This window comes from Orcinus orca, chromosome 3, assembly GCF_937001465.1.
Source record: "Orcinus orca chromosome 3, mOrcOrc1.1, whole genome shotgun sequence".
NCBI classification, from domain to species: Eukaryota; Metazoa; Chordata; class Mammalia; order Artiodactyla; family Delphinidae; genus Orcinus; species Orcinus orca.
The window spans coordinates 19703292-19726391 of record NC_064561.1 but is presented as its reverse complement, the minus strand read 5'-3'; the positions used below and the strand labels follow the sequence as shown (position 1 = coordinate 19726391).

The following is a 23100-nucleotide window of genomic DNA, read 5'->3' as shown; positions in this document are numbered from 1 at the left end:
TCAGTAGTTGTGGCACGTGGGCTCTAGAGAGCAGGCTCAGTAGTTGTGGCTCACAGGCTTAGTTGCTCTGCGGCAAGAGGGGTCTTCCCAGACCAAGGCTTGACCTCGTGTCCCCTGCATTGGCAGGCGGATTCTTAACCACTGTGCCACTAGGGAAGCCCCAATCATTTCTTTCTGCTCAGTACTAGTGGGTCTCTTACTGATTTCTCTGAAAGCCAAATATTGTATCTCTACTATTAAATGCTTGTAGGCCCAAAGAGCCCACTTCTCCCAAAGGGGATTTGGCAGGAAAAATGTGGCAGTGTTGACTTTTCTTTTAATCAGACTGGCGATATCTTCTGTAAGATGATTTCCTGGCACTATAGATCTTGTCAGTCCTAAGTACAGTAACATGCTTGATCAAAATTGCAGCTTTACCATCAGCTACCTTCTCCTTTTCAGCTGCTATTGTAGGTAGCATTGGGGTGGTTTGGGTAGTGGTTTTTAGTTTGTAAAGTATGTTAGAGGATATATCTCATGGGGGGGTGGAGGTAGAGAGGTTCATTCATTCATCTAAAAGGCTTTAAGAATCACAGAGTACCAGCCAAGGAAAGCAAGCATTAGTGTTTCTCCCATCTGGTCTTTTAATCTGATTGTACACGCACACCAACCCCCACCGTTTCGTCTGCAGCTGATTCTGTTTTCCAGTCAGGACAGTGGTTTGAGTAGGGCTTATTCTTGTTGAGGTAGACTCACTTACTGTTGTGAGATTGGACTCCTTAAGGCCATTTATCATATAGTTCCCATCTGAGCTTTTCTTAGGGAATTGGGTGTTTAAGGTCTCTTGATCTAGTAGTGCTTCCATTTGTTTGTGGCATTTTCCCAGTGCTAGCAAATAAACTTGAATAACTCACATCGTTTTTATGTTTAATCCCTTTTTCTTTTGTCTCTCCCTGGTTTTTCTCTTATTTTTAGGTCGACTGATGCGCTGTGTCCGCTGCCCAGTGGCATACCATGCCAATGATTTTTGCCTGGCTGCTGGGTCAAAGATCCTTGCATCCAATAGCATCATCTGCCCCAATCACTTTACCCCCAGACGTGGCTGCCGAAATCATGAGCATGTTAATGTTAGCTGGTGTTTTGTATGCTCAGAAGGTAAGACATGACTTCCTGATGTATGAATAGTCTAAAAAGAGATGAATGCAGTATTTTAATTGAAACAAAAGTATAGTTTTCTTCACATTGCCATTAGAAGAAATACTGGGAAGTGATGTCCTTAATTATTGATAACATAACAGTACAGTGGTTTTGTTCCCCAATAGAGAGGGTTTTATTTTTGTTATTTTGAATAATGACTTAATTTTAACAAAATGATAAACAATTGAAGCAACTTAAAGAAAAGAGAAAGGAAACAAAATTGTTTTTAGAAAATGGGGGAATGTGGTCAGAAGGTACAAACTTCCAGTTATAAGATGAATAAATTTGGGGGATGTAATACACAGCATGGTGACTATAGTTAACAATACTGTATTGTATATTTGAAAGTTGCTGTGAGAGTAGATCTTCTAAGTTCTCTCTCTCTCTCTCTCTCTCCCCCTCCCTCCCTCCCTCTCCCTCTCTCTCTGTCTCACACACACCCACACACACACCCCTTAAAATTTTAACTATGTGAGTTGTTGAATATGTTACCTAATCTTATTGTGGTGATCACTTCACGGTATATGCACATATCAAGTACATATATATTGTACACTTTAAGTCTACACAATATTATATGTTAATGATATCTCAATAAAGCTGGGGAAAAAAGTAAAAAAATAAACTGGAGGTAGGGCTTCCCTGGTGGCGCAGTGGTTGAGAGTCCGCCTGCTGATGGAGGGGACACGGGTTCGTGCCCCGGTCCAGGAAGATCCCACATGCCGCGGAGTGGCTGGGCCCGTGAGCCATGGCCGCTGAGCCTGTGCGTCCGGAGCCTGTGCTCCGCAACGGGAGAGGCCACAACAGTGAGAGGCCTGCGTACCGCAAAAAAAAAAATAATAAACTGGAGGTAAAAAAGTAAAATAAGAAAGAAATTTTAAAAACCTTAGATAACCCCAAGTCCTACATCAGAAAAAACCATTGCTTAATATTAAGTGATAATACTCCAGACATATGTGCATATAAGCAGATAGAAGGGGTAGATATCTGGATAGGGACAAGTCTAGAAGATGCTGTTATCAGGTAATTGTGTGTGGTTTTTCTAAAATCAATTTTATATTAGTTTAAAGGGAATAAACAAGGTGAAAGTAAAAGAATTTATGAACTTCTGTTAAATATTTTCTCACTGTAAGGGATAATAGTTCCTACAAGGTCTTCAGTGGAGGACAAATAAATTTTATATCTTTATCTGTATCTCCCCCCTCTCCAACCCCTACTTAAAACATACTTCTCCTAATTTAGAGCAACGTCAATATTATCCTTCTTAAACATTTTCTTTCCTTTCCATTCCTCACAGCCTGATTTTTGCTGTTTTGTTAAGTGGAGGATTTAGTACTCCACCAGTCTATTTACTGGGGTGCTTGTAGTTCTGAATTCCTTATTTAAATTTTTCTCTTGGTTGGCTGAACTTCTGAGAAACACCCACAGGTCCTACATTTCTCTGCTTGAGACGGTTCTTCATTTGCCTCTGTTCTAGAAGCACACATTGGGTTACTATAAGATCTTAGACTGCTTGTTCTTTTTCCAAAACTTTTGTGGACATTGCTCCCCTGTTTTCTAGTGTTGAGGGTGGCACCAGTTCTCTTATACAGTTTTTTCATTTCCTTTTCAAATTGACTAAATTTTGTTGATTAGTAATTTGGGGGAAACAATTTCCTTGATTTTTCTGTTTTTTAAGATCTACTTATTGGTGATACAATTTCACAAAAATTTGGCTGGTTATGAACATTCTGAAGGACTAATTTTAAAAAGAGTCAACATGTGTAATTGAATTAGCATCCCTTTTGAGAAATTGGGATATACTAAATAGTGCGAAAGCCATAAAAGAAGTTTTATGACTCCTTTATATGATTGAAAATGGTCAATAGGGACTTTTTTGTTGTTGCTGTTGTTGCTCTTAAGATTTATGTAACATGACTAGAGTTTGCATCAGGACATAGTTGTAATCCTCAAACTAGTTCTAATATAGAATAAATAAAATAGAGTATTAAGTGCAATCATGTGGGTGGAATTTTGATATAGTTAGGGATGTTTTAGTGCACAAAGTACTATGCTGTTTTTGGTTTTAGATATGTTAGCTTTGTGATTCTCCTGTATCATACATTCCTTTTTGCTTTTATAATATCTGTTCCTTATAAAACTGTGGTGAACACTGCTGGCTGTTTATCATTATACCACCTGTCTTTTGTTTAGAAGAAAGTTAAAGACAATTTTGATATTTAATAGCATTTAGATACAACATTCTATAATTCTGCTCTTAGAATGAAAATAGATGTCTGGGAGGCTGAAATGTAGGCTCTAAAAATTTTACATGTTTTGTGAAGATGGGGAGATGAAACAGTTTCAGCATTAGACTGTTTTTCATTCCATAGTGGAATGAAATGTTTTCAGAGTAGAGGTTCCTTTGTGTTGGCAGTCCTAACTTGTGGCATAATAATGGATACTCATAAGGAAAACTTAGTCCCCAAGAAAACTTAGTAGCTGCAGCAGTGGCTCTCAGATCTTGATATTTGGGAAGTGGAGAAGATCCAGAGACCCTTTCAGGAGCCTCCATGAGATCATAATTCTTTTCATAATAATACCAAGATGTTACTTGCCTTTTTTCTTTGTTGACATTTGCACAGATGGTGCAAAGCCAATAGTGAGTAAAACTGCTAGCACCTTAGTGCAAATCAGGGTGATGGCTCTAAACTGCACAAGTAATAGCAGTCATTGAATTCTGTGTCACCACACACTTGCAGTAAAAACTTGGACATTTCACATAACTATGTCCTCGATTTTAAAAAGTATGTAAAATGTATTAAATCTCAACTGTCATGTGAACATTGTTTTAATATTCAGTGTGATAAAATGGGAAGTATACATAAAGCAGTTCTGTTGCATACTGGTGGTTATCTTAAGTTAAAGCACTCATGCAATTGAGTTGCAATCTGAACTGGCTGCCTTGTTCATGGAACACCATTTTTAGTCTTAAACATTACTAAAAATGTAAATCAACTATACTCCAATAAAAATAAATTAATTTTAAAAATTACTAAAAAACTATGGCTCTTCATACTTGGATATTTGTCAGACATTTCTTGAAAATGGATAAAAAGGAGCCTGTCAATTCAAGGAAAAACAACTGGCAAATTGTTGCCAATGATAAAATTTGAGTTCTTAAGTGAAAATTAGAATTTTGGAAAACTGTCGTCTACCCACCCTGAGCTTAACTGCTTCCTAGTATTTACTGATGAAATCATGGGGATATTAATAAATGTGACATTTTAGTATTACATAACGAAATAGATCAACATTTGGAAGATTACCAGACTCAGCAAACCAATATTTTCCACATGAACAATGCATGATGTTAAAAACCATGCGTATGTAAAAGATCCATTCAAAGTGCAAGACAGATAAAAGAATAGTATATTGATACAGTTTCAGATTAGACACTGCAACTAAGGTTTACCCTGTGAAGTTTTAGTGTATAGTATCGAAGAATATTATTGAATATTATTGAATATTCGTTATTGAATATTATTGAATATTCATATAATTATTATAATAACAGGTTATTCATATTGAATAACCTGTTATTGAACAGGTTATTAAAATACGCCATTTTCCACCTGTTTATCTGTGAGAGACCAGATTTTCTTCATATACATCAACCAGACAACATTTTACAACAGATTTAAGTAAAAATATCTGCAAAAAAATATGATCGTCACTGACACTGGTCAGAATGGCCATCATCAAAAAGTCTGCAAATAACAAGTGCTGAAGAGAGGGTGTGGAGAAAAGGGAACCCTCCTACACTGTTGGTAGAATGTAAATTGGTGCAGCCACTATGGAGAACAGTATGGAGGTTCCTTAAAAAAACTAAAAATAGGGCTTCCCTGGTGGCAGAGTGGTTGAGAGTCCGCCTGCCGATGCTGGGGAAGTGGGTTCGTGCCCCGGTCCGGGAGGATCCCACATGCCGTGGAGCGGCTGGGCCCGTGAGCCATGGCCGCCAAGCCTGTGCATCCAGGGCCTGTGCTCCACAACGGCAGAGGCCACAGCAGTGAGAGGCCTGTGTACCGCAAAAAAAAAAAAAAACTAAAAATAAAGTTACCATATGATCCAGCAATCCCACTCTTGGGCATATGTCTAAAAAAGATGAAAATTCTAATTCAAAAAGATACATGCACCCCAGTGTTCATAGCACCATTTACAATAGCCAAGATATGGGAGCAACTTAAGTGTCCATCGACAGATGAATGGAGAAGGAAGATGTGGTGTGTGTGTGTGTGTGTATATATATATATACACACACACACACACACACACATACACATACACATGCACGCGTGCGCACACACACACAGTGGAATATTACTCAGCCATAAAAAAGAATGAATAATGCTATTTGCAGCAACATGGATAGACCTAGAGATAGATTATCATACTAAGTGAAGTCAGTCAGTCAGAGAAAGACAGATATCATATGATATCACTAATATGGAGAGTCTAAAAAAATGATACAAATGAGCCTATTTACAAAACAGAAATAGACTCACAGACATAGAAAACAATCTTATGGTTACCAAAGGGAAAAGGGAGGGAAGGGATAAATTGGGAATTTTGGATTAACACGTACACATATATGAAATAGATAAACAACAGGCTCCTACTGTATATCACAGGGAACTATATTCAGTATTTTGTAATAACCTGTAATGGAAAAGAATCTGAAAAAGAATACATATGTGTGTGTGTGTGTGTGTATGTATAAGTGAATCACTTTGCTGTATACCTGAAATACTCTAAATCAACTACACTTCAATTTAAAAGAAAGAACAAAAATAAAATAAAATGTAGAACACTGAGCTTATTAAAAATGTTCATTTTGGAAAATATAGTTATTCATAAAAATGTGATTTATGTTAACATAATAGATTTATTGTTACTTTTAAATGAATTAATCAGTATTTTTAGCCCATAAACACAAAAGCTCGGGGCTTACCTGGTGGCACAGTGATTGAGAGTCCGCCTGCCGATGCAGGGGACACGGGTTCGTGCCCCGGTCCGGGAGGATCCCACGTGCTGCGGAGCGGCTGGGCCCGTGAGCCGTGGCCGCTGAGCCTGCGCGTCCGGAGCCTGTGCTCTGCAGCGGGAGAGGCCACGGCAGTGAGAGGCCCGCGTACCGCAAAACAAAACAAAAAAAACCAAAAGCTCTCTGGGAATCTCCTTATTTTTCAAAACTATAAAGTGTTCGTGAGGCCAAAAAGCCTAAGAACTGTTGATCCCACTATCTAGGATTATCTTGCTGTTAGAAGACAAGGAAAGAGTAGAGTCTTGGGACATTTTGTTTGTTCATGTATAGGAGAAAACCGAAGGTGGTTATCAGAGTGTTATGGTAATAGTATGGTAAATCGCTAAATTGGAAATAATCATTTCCTAGAATTCAACAATATGTTTAAACTCTATTTTCTCTTACTGTCTTCTACCAAATATCACCTTTTCATCTTTTGGTTTCTTATGATGGTTCATGTGGTTTTCCCTCTTTTCGTCTTCCTGTCTTTCTCCTATATGTTTCCTTTACTCCTACCAGACAGACCCTCCTGCCTGCCTCCCACTCATCACCCAGACTAATCCTGTCAATTTCTTTCTTCATATTCTCCCTTAGCTCATCCCATTATGTCCTTCCCTGCAAAATTGTTGTGCTTGCCACCATTGACCGTTCTTCACTGGTTATTCTTCTGTCCAGATTTCTTTTCATGCCTTCTTTGAAGGCCTAATTCAAATGCCTTATTGTACATGACATATTTCTAGTTGTCATGAATGTCAGCTTAGTAAAAGGAAGATTTTTCTACCAAGGCCATGTAGTTGGCAAATTGTTATTAATCAAATTTTGAACTCAGCAGATAACTAAGCATAGAGAGGAATGTTGTAGAAGGTATCCCATTACTGGGGCAGTCACTTATGTGACTCTGTGTCACTCTGTGTCCCATGCAAAGATTGTTTACCTCATCCACAAAATGCACAAGAATAGCAAAATATGACTTTGAAAGCATAGAGTACAGGCTATATGTATTGAGTAAACAAGTTCTTGGAACTTGTAGCAACAGACCTTCTTCCCAAATGAAACCTCACTCTGAATCTGAGGTGTACAATCTCCAGCGTACAACACAGGTAAAAGGAGAGCTTCTCTAGTTGAAGCAGGAGTTGGGTCTCAAAAGCACATCCCTGTCCCCAACAAAACAAACACCGCAAAGCTTGTTTTAAGAGCCTGCTCTCGATTATTGAGAAAAAGAAAAGGCATGGTAGAAATCGTTTAAGGATGGGGTGTCAGAAAATTAAGTTTTTCATAGGTTTTTATGAGGAAAGAGAAGCACAGTGAAACCAAGAAGATAGACATGAGTATATACCTTGCTTATGACTTTATCCCTCACTGTCTCTTCAGGATGAAACTTGGAATTACGTGCTTGAGTCTAGCATGTTTGAAGCATGCTCATTTCTGGCATAAGATAAATAAGGCATTTATTGTATTCCTTAAATGTGAAACCTCTTTACCTGAAATTCTTTATTATCTGCAACCATGAGGATTTCAGATTCAGATATGTAAAGTGAGGCACTTTGGGTAAAAATCTTTTAAGAAGTGGAAATTCATCATCACTGCAATATATGTAATTAATCTGGTATCCGAAAACTTGGATGGAGAGGATAGATCTTATACCTAACTGAAGTTTAGGCTACAAAGAACATTAGTACCTGTGATTTTTGTCACCAGTGAATTTTGTTGTACATATCTTGAAGTCTTGTTTCCAGTCATTACTACTGCTACGTCTTCTTATTTGTGCATTACAAGGAAACATATATAACTCTAATCTCTCGTTCTAACATTCTGATCATTTTAATATAATCTATGTTCTTTTGTGTATTATGTTTATGCATTTATAAATGTTATTCTGCAGAGGGCCTTTAGGTGTTGTGAAAGTGCCAAACAAAAAAGATTAAAATGTAATTTAAAAAGAGGGAAGAAACTGGCCTTGTGGAGACTACTTACGTGTCAGACACTACTAGGCAATTTATTTAACTTATTTAGTTCTCAAACAGGTGTGATTATTTATTGTTCATTGTAGAAAATACCTTACCACTGAAGAAATTAAAACTCAGCAAAGAAAGAGAATTCCCCAAAGTCATATGATCTTAGAGCTCCAGTCTGACATCAGTTAAAGCTTGTGCTCTTTATACTCTGGCATTGTGTATCATTGATATTCTCTTTATAGTGTGTTGTCTCTTAATGAAGAGGAAGAAGTGTGTGTGGGGTGTGTGTGTGTGTACATATATGACTTTTAGAGGTTTACTTCTGCCCTCATTGCCCTAACCTAATTTTGCCAATAAGGGTAAAATCTGACAGACCCCCAGGGGTGTGGTTCAAGTACATTGGAGAAGGAATACTCTTGCAGAAAAGTCTTTCTGAATAATTAAATTACTAAGCCCTTGGCTGGGAGATAAATAATTGGTTAGGAGCTGAGCAAGAGCTGTTTCAGCTGGGTCGTTATATGCAGCCTTGTGATGCTAGTGCCAGATTTTTTGATTCCCACAGGAGGCAGCCTTCTGTGCTGTGATTCTTGCCCTGCTGCTTTTCATCGTGAATGCCTGAACATTGATATCCCTGAAGGAAACTGGTATTGCAATGACTGTAAGGCAGGCAAAAAGCCACATTACAGGGAAATTGTCTGGGTAAAAGTTGGACGATACAGGTAAGTAAGCATGAAGGAGACTGGCACTTAGTTCTTTTACCAGCCTCTGTTTCTTGTGCTTAACTTTTTTTAAAAAATGGTCTGATTAAACAAGGTTCACCCCCTCCCCCATTAATTTTCCATTATAGAAGAAAAAAACTTTGCTTTATGTTTTGCAATTATAGGAATATCCATTATAGAAGAAAAAGACTTTGTTTTATGCTTTGCAATTATAGGAATAATATATATCCTCTGTAGGAACTTTATAAATTAAAACAAACCCATAATCTCACAAACAAGGAAGAGACATCGCTAACATTTTGGCATATTTACTTGCAGACACACCAATACATGCACCTTCAACATAATTAATTAGCCTTATCGTTCTTTGTACCCAGTTTTGTTTCTTGCTTTTTCTTTTTAAAATTATTTTTATTGGATATGGAATGTACAAAAAATATTATAACGTGCTTGATTTTAAAGAAACACTTGTGTATGTACCTCCCAGTTAAAAAAAATAGTACTTTACTGGCACCTTGTACTGCATTTTATGTTTTTTATTTCTTTGCCTGGTTATATAGGTTTACCACATGTGTGTTTTGTTCTGTATGTTTTAGATCTTTATATAAAGGAATTGTTGCTGTATTTTCCTGCAGCTTGCTTTTTTCATTCACTGTTACACTCCTGAGATATATTATCGTTAGTGCAGTGCTCTAGCTCATTCGTACTTCACTGTTCTACAGTGTTCCTTTATATAGTCATACAGTGTGGTGTAGTTATTTATCCATTCTCACATTCACGTTTGGACTATCAATATTTTATCAATGTTTCATGGTGTACATGCATGGGAGCTTCTCTAGGCCATTCTCAGGATAGAATAGCAGGGTCAGGGTTTCCAGCTTTAATAGCTAATGCCAAATTGTCTTCCTAAAAGTCGTTGTAGTAGTTTCCTTCTCAAAGGCCAATTTGTATCTCATTGTATAGCATCTGTCGTTCCCTTAACTGTTGAACATTTAAAATTTTTCCAGGTTTTCATTCTTACAGATAATACTTCAATGGACATTATAGTCATAAAGTTTTGTTCATATCTCTAATTATTTCCTTTTATAGATTCCTTGAAGTAGAACAACGGTCTAAGGGAGTGTGTGTGTGTATATTTGAGCATGTGCGTGAGGGTGGGCATCTTCAGCCTTTTGGCACATACTGCTTGTTTCTTCTCTAGTTAGATTGTAAGAATGCTCTGGGTCGGACATTAATGTGGGTTAGAGAGACATTGCTTTTCCTTATTCCTGTCCCAAAAGTAGGATTCTTTTTCATTCCTTGCAGCCTTCTAGAGGTTTCCTTCCTTCTTTTCACCTTTCCCAGGTGGTGGCCAGCTGAGATCTGCCATCCTCGAGCTGTACCTTCCAATATTGACAAGATGAGACATGATGTGGGCGAGTTCCCTGTGCTCTTCTTTGGGTCTAATGACTATCTGTGGACTCACCAGGCCCGAGTCTTTCCCTACATGGAGGGGGATGTGAGCAGCAAGGATAAGATGGGCAAAGGAGTGGACGGTACATATAAAAAAGGTAACTTTATCTATCCTTTTTGTTTCTCAGGCCAACACAGACCTCTGTTGCCCACGTATCTGCTCTCTGTTAGAATTGTATGTTTTAGAATTCATATATGCTCTGTTAGCAGCTATGTTCTGCCTTCCGGGGCAGTATGTGGCTGTGGCTACAGGATTTTACAGAGAAGTTGACCCATGTAGTTCATTAGTTTTGAACCTAACCTTTACTTAACTAGAATTTCCTTAAGGGAAGTTCCTTATCTTACCAATTCTGTTTTGTCAGTGTCTCATCAGGTAGGTACCAGAACTTTGAAACTGTTTTGTAGAATAAACACTACAGTTTGCAAGGCAAGGGCAAGAATATCTAGCAGAGCCACATTTGTTCCAAGGAGGTATTTGTTTGTTTGTTTAGTTTGTTGAGAAGAAATAAAATTCACCCCAAATTATAGAGCAACGTAAGATGGTAAAGGCGCATAAATGTTCTAATCAAAGAGGTTTTTGTAAGCTGGCCTAACAGTGAAGGAGAGAGGGGGTATTTGAGGCCAGGAGGGGTTGACAGCATTCTCTCTGCCAATATAACGAGTAAGGGTTGCTTTGAGAATTCAATGAGATAATACAAAAATCATCCTGAAGGGCATATAGTTGGTATCCCATCAATGATAATTAGCTTCTTCCTTTAGCTGTTCTTTGAAAGGCAATACAGGTATCTCTTGTTATTTGAATATATTTGGACATTGAAGTATAAGATTTTGTTTGCGTGGTGAGGTGAAGAGGGGATTTTAAGCAAGTGAAACTTCCTGGTGAGGTGCCATAAAATTCTAAGCAGGTGAAACTTCCTGGATGGGGAATGAGAATGATGTCCATAAAGAAAAAGTTCAACAGAGGTTTAGTTGCCCTCATGTTATTTCAGGGGTCCTCACTTACCTGTTGACAGTGTGCTTTCTGTGCAGATAGGCACTATTAGTACTAATACTACAGGAGTTTGGGTCTTGAGTCTTATAGTCTCAGATGGTCAGGGACCAAATGACCAACATCTTTGCACAGAACTGGCCACCGTCAAGGCTGGGGACGAAAGTGGAGTGTAGGCAATATCGCAAGTCTGAGCCTGCTGAAGCTCTGCAATTCTGCTCTTTCTGTACCTTGACCTTAGGCTGGCCTCTGCCTTCAAGGAACACACAGTTTTGTGGGGGAATTGGACACAGATACAGGTAGTCAAAATGCCATTCTTCGAGAGTGCTGTGGCAGAAGTGTGCATGGTATGCTGTGGGAGCAGACCAAGAGGAAGCAAAACAGTGCTGGGGATCAAGGTTTGGAAGTCATGGATGGCTTCTTTCTTAAGTGATACTTTGAAGAAGAACTATAATAACGGTTACCAGTTGTTGATTGCCAGGCCCCGTTCAAAGTGTGTTTTCTGCTTTAAGTCTTTGCAGCAACCCTATAAGTTAGATGCCATTATCTTTATCTCATAGGTGAGGAAATTGAGGCACATAAAAATTAAATTTGGGGAATTCCCTGGTGGTCCAGTGGTTAGGACTCCGTGCTTTCACTGCCAGGGCCCGGGTTCAGTCCCTAGTCAGGAAACTAAGATCCCGAAAGCTGCGTGGCGTGGCCAAAAAAAAAAAAAAAGGTTAAATTTGTTGCACAAGGTTCCAGTGCCAGTAAGTCATAGAGAAAGGTTTCAAACTCTAGTATAGTTGGGCTCCAGAATCCAAACTCTTAACCCCTACACTGACTGTGAGGAAGTTAACAACTTAAATGTTGTAACAAAAAGACAGCCTATGTGAAAGCACACATTGAGTCGAACGTGATGAGTTAGTGACCTCCAAGTATTTGCTGTGGTTTAAGCACGGGGTTGGGGGAACACTGGACTGCTTTACTGAAAAGGTGGCTAAGTTACATGGTCAGAGCAGATTTTAGAAATCTCAGTCTGACTAGAATGTCAGGACCGTAGAAAGTGAGAGGTTGTAGCCAGGAATGTCAGCGAGATGGCTGTTTTTAGTAATTTCAGGCAGAGATAATGAGACTGTCACAGAGAATAGCGCATGGAGTCGAGAGGATGATGGGTACTAGATAGACATTAAGTAGATAAACTAGGTAGGACGTGCTGAATAATAGGATGAATGAAGGAGGGAACAACTCCAGGCAACATCAAGTCTGCTAGATGGTGACAAGGAAATGGAGAAAGGGGTGTGGATTAGAGGGGAGATTTTCTTTAAAGAACTGGCAGAGCTTGGGGAAAACTACAGAGAGGAAAGTGGGAAAATTTGGAATTCTTTAAAGAGTTTTTAACCTGAGTCAAGAATAATGAATTAAAATTTTGTTTTAAGCGGAGAGGAATGAGATTAAGATTTTTTTCAGACTTTTCAGACACTACAATCTTTTAAACATATGAAAGTTCAGGACTTGTATGCAGATTAGCTGCAAAGATCTATCTTTGTATTAGGCTAATAACTGATATTTACAGAATGAGCTTTAGGAGAAGAGTAGGATAGGTGCTCCAGACAATAGGGAAGAAGGAAAGGAAAACTTCTAATTTTAATTTCTTCCAAAGGAACACAGCATGTTACCTGGACACCTAGGAGGCACATTATTTGTGGAAGCAGAAAACTCAAAACTGAGGAGAAAGGCTTAAAGGCAGTGACTTTGCTGAGCAGATGTAGTCTAGTTGTTGTTAGGAGATGTTATATGTGGGCTTTTTCAAATTATTTAGCTTTGTTTTTTGTTTTAAGTTTTCCTCTGACACTGGTAGTCTGTATAGTGCCATTTAATGATGGATTATGTTTTATTTTAATGCCATATATGAACACTCTGGGGACTGTAACTTACTAGAAAATAGAAATCATATATATGTCTTAGATTTTTGTCTAAAACGTGAATTTTCTCCAATTTAAAAGGGGGAAAAAGCGAAATAAGTAACACTACCCAGAGATTAAGTGACTGTGCTATATGTTTTCTTAGCTCTTCAGGAAGCTGCAGCAAGGTTTGAGGAGTTAAAGGCCCAAAAAGAGCTAAGACAGCTGCAGGAAGATCGAAAGAATGACAAGAAGCCACCGCCTTATAAACATATAAAGGTGAGAAAAGACCTCAGGAGAGACCCTGTAATAGCTTGCCTGCTTCCCGCTCTGTTCATGAGGAGAACTGGAAGCGCAAGCACAGTTGCTTTTAGGTAGAGGTATGAGCTTGAAAGAAGATAAGAAAAAAGTGCCAGAGCACCATTTCTAGCACATTGTGTGCACTTTATAAAATTAGTTGTGTGTTGATACAGTGTTGTTCCTGTTGCTTTCGAAAGTCTTTTCATAAAGTGGATTGGAATAGATTCTGTTCACAGTCAACGAACCTTGTGGTTTGAAAGGGAAAAAAGAGCCTTGATAAAAAATGATAAATGGCCCTGAGATAGTGTGAATAATACACATGGTAAGTCTTCTCGTAATGGCTAATAGTAAAGATATTTTAGGTGGCCAGTGTGACTAGGATTCCCAAGGTCACAAGAATACATGTTAGGTGTACCTGATGCTAGTGTACCTGGTAAAACAGTCATCATCATTTCTCATCTGGGTCCAGTAGACCCTTTATATTGTTAAGTCATTTTTATAAATACTTTACAGAAGTAAAAATAAAGGAATAGTGAGGAAAAAACTTATTAGGAATTTTAGTAAGTATTTACTGAAACCTCGTTTTTAAAAACCTTTTAATCAAGTTAGTTTTGGTGCTCAAATATCAGACCACATGAAAGAATACTATAAGCTCTATTAACAAAATAAGATTGCCCAAGTTCTTGTTGCAAGATATTTGTGATGATGTCATTCCTGGATGGGAAGACCATATATATATATATTTTTTGTCATTAGAGAAGCATTATTTGTGTACTCATTGATTTTTTTTTTCGAGTTTCTGAAGTCTGAGATTTTCACTTAGAGATCAATTTTTAGAGTCTAGTGTGTTAAGTATGTCCCAAGTATTCCATGGGACGTACTTAAACTAAAAATCAATTTGTTTTTTATCTGAAATTCAAATTCAGTTGGGTATCCTGGATTTTTACTTGCTAAATCTAGCAACCCTACTAAAAGTAGACTGAAAGATGTTATCTCCAGTCTTTTATACTTTCTGGAGAGAAGATGTAGTACTTTGGGTAATGCAGTGCAGAAACTAAACTGTGACTGTTTCACTGTTGCATCATGTTTTTATGATTCTGTCATTCCACTTATTATTTTTGTCTTTTTTAGCAGAGTTGGCAATCATTGATGAGTAACAAAGAGTGATGATGAATTAGTAAAGAATTATGAGATATAGGAAAAGTAAGCACACTAAAACTCCATAATAAAGATTAGATTTATAAAAGTCTAATGGACCTGCCTAGTAGTTGCAATATAGAATGAGTTTTTTTAAATAAGTAAAGTTTCTTCTTGATTTTTTGAAAGACCTCTGAGAAAGTGTCATAAAATATAAAATATCAATCCTTACGAATAGTTAAAACTGTTGGGAAAAAAACAAAACAAAACAAAACCTAAAATTGGGTCTGAATGGACCCTGATGGTAGAACTGAGAGTTAAATGGAGTTACTGTGCATGGAGACATAACACTGAGGTGTAGTTCATCCTCAGAAAAAGGGAAAGTAATTTGTTTCCACAGTCGTAGATGTCACATATAGCAGAAGTTAGGCCCTTCAGAGTAGCCCGTCAACCGTATTGAACCTGTATATTGAGAAACCAACTAACGTCCCATACATGATCTAATCACAGAATTTAGACACCAACTTCTTTCCTCCACCTTTAAAACAAAAACGTATTTCCAGGAAAAAGATTTAGAATAGGGGTTGGCAAACTATGGTCCATGGGCCAAATCTGGCCTACTATGTATGGTTGGGAAAATTTGTTTTTTACAGACTATTTCCTGACACATGAAGATTTTATAAAATTCAAATATTAGTGTCCATAATTAAAGCTTTATTGACACACAGCTATGCTTATTCATTTACATATTGTCTATTGCTGCTTTCGAGCTATAGTGGCAGAGTTGAGCAACATGCACCAGAGATCTATGGCTTGCAAAAGATAAAATATTTACTGTCTGGCCCTTTACAGAAAAAGTTTGTCAATCCCTGATCTAGAGCAAGTGTAAATACTACAATTACATATCTGTGTTGTTCTTAACTTAACCATGTGTGGGGTTTTGTTTTTGCTTTATGTTGTGTTAGGCAAGAAACTTATTTGGGATTAATAACAGGTTAGATCATATGTCAAGGAGGAATGATTGAAACATACCTTTATAGAGAGAAAAGGAGTAGGATGAAACTTTTTTTGGATGGCAGTGTGTCAGTCAGGTAAAGGTATTCACCTTGAATCAGAGGTGAATATTCAGATGCCTTATGTAGGACCTGTAGTCTCAGGTGATTGAGCTCAGCCCTTGTTTATGCCTTAGAATTTGCCTTACTCAGTAGGTTTGTGACTTCCAGTTGCATATGGTGAGGGTGTTCCTCCATTAACAAGTTAATACTGTTTATCAGTATTTTAAAGAAGCTGGGAAGAGATCTGGCAGTGAGACTTACGTCATTTTAAGTTGTTCTGGAGAACGTTTGAGGGCAGTATACTTCTACAAACAGATTATTCCCCACAACAGTCTTGCAAGTAAAAGTGACTTGTCAATATCATGCAGTTCCTGAGGAGTCAAATTTTATGTATAGGATGGGTTTTTGAAGACTCGTGGTTTGACTGTTCCCGCTGACATAATATCAAGTAGGGGAGACTCATTTTTATTTTATTTTATTGAAGTATAGTTGATTTACAATGTTGTGTTAATTTCTGCCATACAGCAAAATGAGTCAGTTATACACACATATATATATTCTTTTTAATTATGGTTTTATCTCAGGATATTGAATACAGTTCCCTGTGCTATACAGTAGGACCTTGTTATTATCCACTCTATACATAATAGTTTGCATCTGCTAACCCCAAACTCCCACTCCCCAGTGCCCCCCACATCCTCCCTCCCTCCCTCCCTCCCTCCCTCCCTCTCTCTCTCTCTCTCTCTCTCTCTCTCTCTCCCCCCCCCTCTCCCTCTCCCTCCCTCCCTCCCTCCCTCCCTCCCTCCTTCCTTCTCTCTCCCTCTCTCTCTCCCCCTCTCCCTCCCAATTAGGGGAGACCATTCTTATAGTGCACAAATCCATCTCTGTTGTGGAACATCCTTTTTTTTTTCTCCACATTGTTGTTAGTATTTGTGAAAATTCTAATGGCTTCAGAATCACAGAAATTGTTTGGCCTCTATGTTTTACCACACTGGATTTTCATGGTGGTTTTCAGTACTAGCACCACTAAAAATGAATGCTTGGGTGACATTGCTATAGTCTATTAAAAAGATTTCAAGTTATGATAGTCAATATTAAAATACATCTTCACAAACAGGACTCTGATTGCTCAGAGACCTTTTCATGTTAAATATCAGTTGAGAATGGTGATTTTTTTTTTTTTAATGTAGCAGCTAAAGTGGCGCCACCATGTGGCAATAGCAGAAACTCATTTTACAATTTACTTGGCTTACCAGCCTTGAAATTATGATTTTTTTTAAGAGATGAATTTTTCAAATTTGTGGTATTTACATTTTGCGTATCAAGTGAGGCTTTATTTTTATGTCAAATTGCCTAAATCTTTATTTCCTCCAGGTTTTTTTTTTTGGTTTTTGTTTTTTTGCTCTACGCGGGCCTCTCACTGTTGTGGCCTCTCCTGTTGCGGAGCACAGGCCCCGGACACACAGGCTCAGCGGCCCTGGCTCACGGGCCTAGCTGCTCCACGGCATGTGGGATCTTCCCAGACCAGGGCACGAACCCGTGTCCCCTGCATCAGCAGGCGAACTTTCAACCACTGCGCCACCAGGGAAGCCCTCCTCCAGTTTTTTAATTGTGGTAAAATACAGATAACATAAAATTTTTGATCTTAACCATATTTAAGTATACAGTTCAGTGGTATTAAATGCATTTGTAACGTTTTGCAACCGTTGCCACCATCCATCTCTAGAACTCTACATTTTGTAAAACTGAAATCTATACCCCAGTAAACAGTAGCTTCCCATTTTCCCCTCCTCTCAGCCCCTGGCAACTATTATTCTACTTTCTGTCTCTTTGTATCTAAGTAGAATCAGTATTTGTCTGTTTTGACTGGCTTATTTCATTTAACATAATATCCTCCGGGTTCATCCATGTTGTATATCGTGTGTCAAAATTTCCTTCCTTTTTAGGCTGAATGAGATTATATTATTTTTACCACATTTTGCTTATTCATTCGTCGGTGGACACTTGTGTTGTTGCCACATTTAAGTTATTGTGAATAATTCTGCTAAATCTTGATAATTCAAAATCATGTAAAATGTGGCATGTGACTTTAAAGGAAAGAAATCTGCCTTTCATAGGTCCTAAATTGTCTTGTGTTGACTTGCCTGCTATACTATAGTATGTGTTTCTACTCCAGGTGAACCGTCCTATTGGCAGGGTACAGATCTTCACTGCAGACTTGTCTGAAATTCCCCGTTGCAACTGTAAAGCTACTGATGAGAACCCCTGTGGGATAGACTCCGAGTGCATCAACCGCATGCTGCTCTATGAGTGTCACCCCACAGTATGTCCTGCTGGAGGGCGCTGCCAAAACCAGTGCTTTACTAAGCGCCAGTATCCAGAGGTTGAAATTTTTCGCACATTACAGAGGGGCTGGGGTCTCCGGACAAAAACAGATATCAAAAAGGTGAAGAAACCTATTCTTAATTTTCAGATTTTTTTTCTTTGCAGTTGCTTAATATGAGTAATTGTTCTTGATGAATATGAGAAAATTGATCATGGAGGAAAATAATATTGTGTGAGGATTAACCTTATTTTTATATCTTGCCAATCCTTCCAGAAATTAGAGGCTTGAAAATAGATGGTCTCCTTTATTTCTAAAGTTCAAGTATTGATCATGTTCACTATGTATGAGAATGATAAAAATGAGGGAAATTCATAGAGATACTTGTTTGCTCGTTTGCGGAAATCCTGGAACCTGTAGTTAGGATAGTGAGAGCATGATACAGTGGTGTTAATCACCAACTAATAAAATAAAATCTATTTTTACTGAGAGAAAAATAGGTTTGGGTTCATGGAACATGCAGGAGAAGAGGATTAGGTCTTCTCTAATGAAAATGCAGTAACATCTTCAACTTGAAACTTGGAAGGACCTGCAGGTTTCTAATAAATAGATGGTATTGTACAGTCTTTGAGTAGAATAAATTATATTTGACATTTTAATAGAATAAACCTTACTCTGGTTATACCTTCTGAAGAATTTTATTGAAGTTTGTTTCTAGGAAAGGAAGTGAATATGGGGTGGTCTATTTTAGTCATTTGCTAAGTAACCATTATATATTGTCTGTGTGTCAGGCATGTTGCTGTGTGATGCAGTGCTCAGTAAGAGAGACATGGTCCATGCTTTCATACAGTTTACATTCTAGATGCGGAGAGACATTGAACAAGTAATCACCCAGTGTGGAAACACAAAGGGTTCTGGAGGCATGTGGCAAAGGGCCTGAAACTAGCTTGTCTCTGAGAATTTTAATTTTTTTGTTGTTGTTGTTGTTGCGCTTAGTTGCAGCAGGCAGGCTCCTTAGTTGCAGCTCAAGGGCTCCTTAGTTGTGTCACATGGGCTTCTTAGTTGTGGCATGTGAACTCTTAGTTGCGGCATGCATGTGGGATCTAGTTCCCTGACCAGGGATCGAACCCGGGCCCCCTGCATTGGGAGTGTGGAGTCTTAACCACTGCACCACCAGGGAAGTCCCTGAGAATGTTTTAAATTGAGGCTTGAAACATAAGTAATTGTTGGCTTAGGCTGGTTGAGTGTTCAAGCATTTCAGGTAGAGGGGACAGCATGAGAGAAAGCCAGTATGACTATTGTATAGTGAGTCAGGAGGACAGTGATGTGAAATGTGGTGGAAGGGCAGTAGGCAGGGCATGCTCCAAGGAAAAAGAGGATAGTTTAGCGAAATTGACTTTTAGGTTCTTGGACAGGTAAAGGGATCAACTATCCATATCACCATTATAGTGGAGCTTTAGTTTACTTACTTTTATTTTGGTTGATCTTAAGGTGTATCCCAAGTTTTCTGCTGTTGGCTATGGTAGGAGTGGGGAGATGGTTCATATTTTCAAATAGTTGAAGTATCATATTTATATTACGTGGTTTCTTGAATAAACCTTTGTTAAAGTGACTAGTTAAATGTGCATGAATTGCTTTGGAGAATCTGTTGTTTTCATTAATTTTTTAAAATAAGGTATACCTGTGAACACAGTTATGCTTTTTGTCACTTAAGTCAAGAGCTATTTCTTGTTCCAGGGTGAATTTGTCAATGAATATGTGGGTGAGCTAATAGACGAAGAAGAGTGCAGAGCTCGAATCCGTTATGCCCAAGAACACGATATCACTAATTTCTATATGCTCACTTTAGACAAAGTAAGTAATGAAAAGTGTTATTTCCACTGTTATAAGATTGTGAATTAGTGTTGTCCCAGCTATAGTGTTCATAGGCATGTCATACACTGTCCAAAACAGTGTCTTTCCCCCATATTCATAGGGATTGCTTGATCAGGGTCCTGGAGTTAGGTAAGGTTGCTCATTTCTAGCTGTACATCCATGGCAAAAGGCAATACAGCTGCTTTTAGCATTATTTTTCAGTGTCCAATGTAAGTGATTATGTCTTTTAGTGTTTTTCCTATAAGATTAAAACTTGAAGCCAGAAAAATAATAATTCTTTTACTTTTTATTTTACAGATTGAGACACTGATTTGTTCGTATTTAATTAGTGCATTGAGAAGGTCATATAAATTGACTATAGAACTCAGCTTACAAACCCAAGTCAGCTCTCCAATTATTGGAATTTCTGATGAGTTACATTTCACTGGTGTCTAGAATTATATTTGGGATTTCTTTTTTTGTATGTGTGTGTTTCCAACATGTTTTATTTATTTATTTTAAATTTATTTTTTAATATTTTATAGAAGTATATTTCGTTTACAATGTTGTATTAATTTCTGCTGTATAGCAAAGTGATTCAGTTATACATATATATATTCTTTTTCATATTCTTTTGCATTATGATTTATCACCAGATATTGAATATAGTTCCCTGTGCTATACAGTAGGACCTTGTTGTTTATGGGATTTATTTCTAATTCCAGCATCCTAATGTGTTTCGTTTCTGTGTATACTGAGATTCCTCTTTGTACCTGAGTATTATGTTCTGCTAGGTTCCTCTCCCCCACCCTCCTTTAACTTTTATAATAGACCTTTCTTGGTGTGAAACTTTGTATTTACCGAGTTGTACTTTTATGGATTGTGAGATTCTCACCTCAAGATACTCTTGATCTTCATTCGGGATGGGGTCTTGATGTCATTATTAAAATATTAGGTGATTTCTGATGTGTAGCCAGGGTTCAGGACTACCTAATTTAGAGAATGGAACAAGCTACTATTTCTAGGATGGTGGTCCTCAAACTTTAGCATATATCATAATCACCTAGTGGGCTTAACACAGATTGCTGGGCCTCAGAGTTTCTGCTTTAGTATATCTGGAGTGCAACCCAAGAATTTGCATTTCTAACGGATTCCGAGGTGGTGATACTAGTGCTGGTCAAGGGACTACACTCTGAGACCACCCCTCTGGAAGAATCAAACTTTACAAATAGAAACTCCAGCTTATTTATTATCACTCTAATTTTAATCAATAATAGTAGAGGTCTGCTGAACAGCATCTCTTGGAATTCTAGGATCGTATTATTGATGCTGGTCCCAAAGGAAACTATGCTCGATTCATGAATCATTGCTGCCAGCCCAACTGTGAAACACAGAAGTGGTCTGTGAATGGAGATACCCGTGTTGGCCTTTTTGCCTTGAGTGACATTAAAGCAGGTAAGAATTATTTAAGGATTCTGGAGCTAGGAATGGGATTTCAGTTTTTATTATCTAAAAATCCCATATGTTCTATAATCCAAAATGAGTTTGCAAATTCCCAAGGATACATAAAAGACTTTCCAGGTGGTACTTAGCATGTACCAGGTATTTTTTTTGTTGGTGGTGGTATGGTAAAATACACGTTACATAAAATTTACCATTTCAGCCATTTTTAAGTGTACGGTTCAGTGGCATTAAGTCCATTCACATTGTTGTGCAACCATCACCACCATCTATCTCCAGAACTTTTTATCTTCTCCAACTGAAGATACCCATTAACCAATAACTCCCTCATTTCCCCCCTCCCCGAGCCCCGGGCAACCACCATTTTATCTTCTGTCTCTGTGATTTTTTTAGCTACTCTGGGAATCTCATGTAAGTGCAGTCATACAATATTTGTTTTGTTGTGGCTAGCTCATTTTTACTTAGCATGATGTCTTCAAGGTTTGGGCATGGATGTTTGGGGTTTTTTTGTTTGTTTGTTTTTTTCTGGCCGTGCCACACGGCTTGTGGGATCTTAGTTCCCCGACCAGGGATTGAACCAGGGGCCACCACAGTGAAAGCACCAAGTCCTAACCACTGGACCACCAGGGAATTTCCTGGATGGTTTTAAAGGAATAAATTTCCAGACCTTTTCCATAGCCTTTATATGAACTCCTTAAAAATTGGTCTGCCTTAGGACTTTCCCTGGTGGCACAGTGGTTAAGAATTCGCCTGCCAATGCAGGGAACACGGGTTCGATCCCTGGTCCGGGAAGATCCCACATGCCGCGGAGCAACTAAGCCCGTGTGTCACAACTACTGAAGCCCGCGCGCCTACAGCCTGTGCTCCGCAACAAGAGAAGCCACCGCAATGAGAAGCCTGTGCACTGCAACGAAGAGTAGCCCCCGCTCGCCGCAACTAGAGGAAGCCCGTGCGCAGCAATGAAGACCCCACGCAGCCAGAAATAAATAAATTCATTTTTTAAAAAAATTGGTCTGCCTTAGAAAGTGTCAGCAGTCCAGGTCTCCTTTTACAGTTGCCCTTCATCCACTTTATAAACCAAATATCCACCTCTTACCCATCTGAATTTTATGGTTTATGAGCCCAAGGCTAAGAAAAACAAAAACCCTCACCTCTTGGGTCTCAAAGAACTGGACATTTGGAGAATGCACAGCTATGTTGTGGCCTGCCTAGATGCCTATTACGTCTCTGAGAATTCAGAGTGTAGAAGTGAGGTAGTTGTAATCAGCACAATATTAAGATGTTTATTTGAATTGAAAGTAAACCTGATAGGGCTAAGAGGTTTGAAAGTAAAGTTATATGATGGATATTTTCCATCAATTAAAGGAGCTTAAAATTTAGTGTCAAGGTTTTGATGAAAAAGTTGTAAGCATATCGTATATACATATACATATGACACCCTCTAAATTGCATGCTTTTTTAAAATATTTAGACTTGTATAAGTTTGAATGTATAAGGATGTATATAATTTTTCAAAATAAGTTTTGCAGGAATACTAGCAAAGCATTTTCAGGATCACTCTCCTAACTCAAAATGAGATCAGACTGGCCTGGGTAGTTTGTAATTGACAGTAGCGTAGTCCAATGACTTTCAAAGCAGAAATCCCATATGAGCATTCTGCTTTGCCCAGTCAGTGTCGTTTACCTCAGCAAACACTAATCAAGATAAAGTAATTAAAGAGCAATTTTGTCAGCTTTTT

At 38.3% G+C, this 23100-nt stretch overlaps 1 protein-coding gene across 9 annotated transcripts in view; it reads left to right on the top strand.

Moving 5' to 3' along the window:
- The window catches only part of NSD1 (nuclear receptor binding SET domain protein 1), a 136688-nt gene that overhangs the window by 101615 nt on the left and 11973 nt on the right, over positions 1 to 23100 (top strand). For 7 of the 9 annotated variants that reach the window (XM_004284817.3, XM_033414845.2, XM_004284816.4 and 4 more), the window contains 7 exons: positions 955 to 1134; positions 8753 to 8909; positions 10254 to 10459; positions 13399 to 13511; positions 17901 to 18170; positions 19785 to 19901; positions 21215 to 21356. In XM_004284817.3, the coding sequence (XP_004284865.2) occupies positions 955 to 1134; positions 8753 to 8909; positions 10254 to 10459; positions 13399 to 13511; positions 17901 to 18170; positions 19785 to 19901; positions 21215 to 21356 (1185 nt within the window). Of the gene's footprint in view, positions 1 to 954; positions 1135 to 8752; positions 8910 to 10253; positions 10460 to 13398; positions 13512 to 17900; positions 18171 to 19784; positions 19902 to 21214; positions 21357 to 22077; positions 23094 to 23100 lie in introns of those variants that run through there. The other 2 variants (XM_049708753.1, XM_049708752.1) reach the window with 2 other exon arrangements.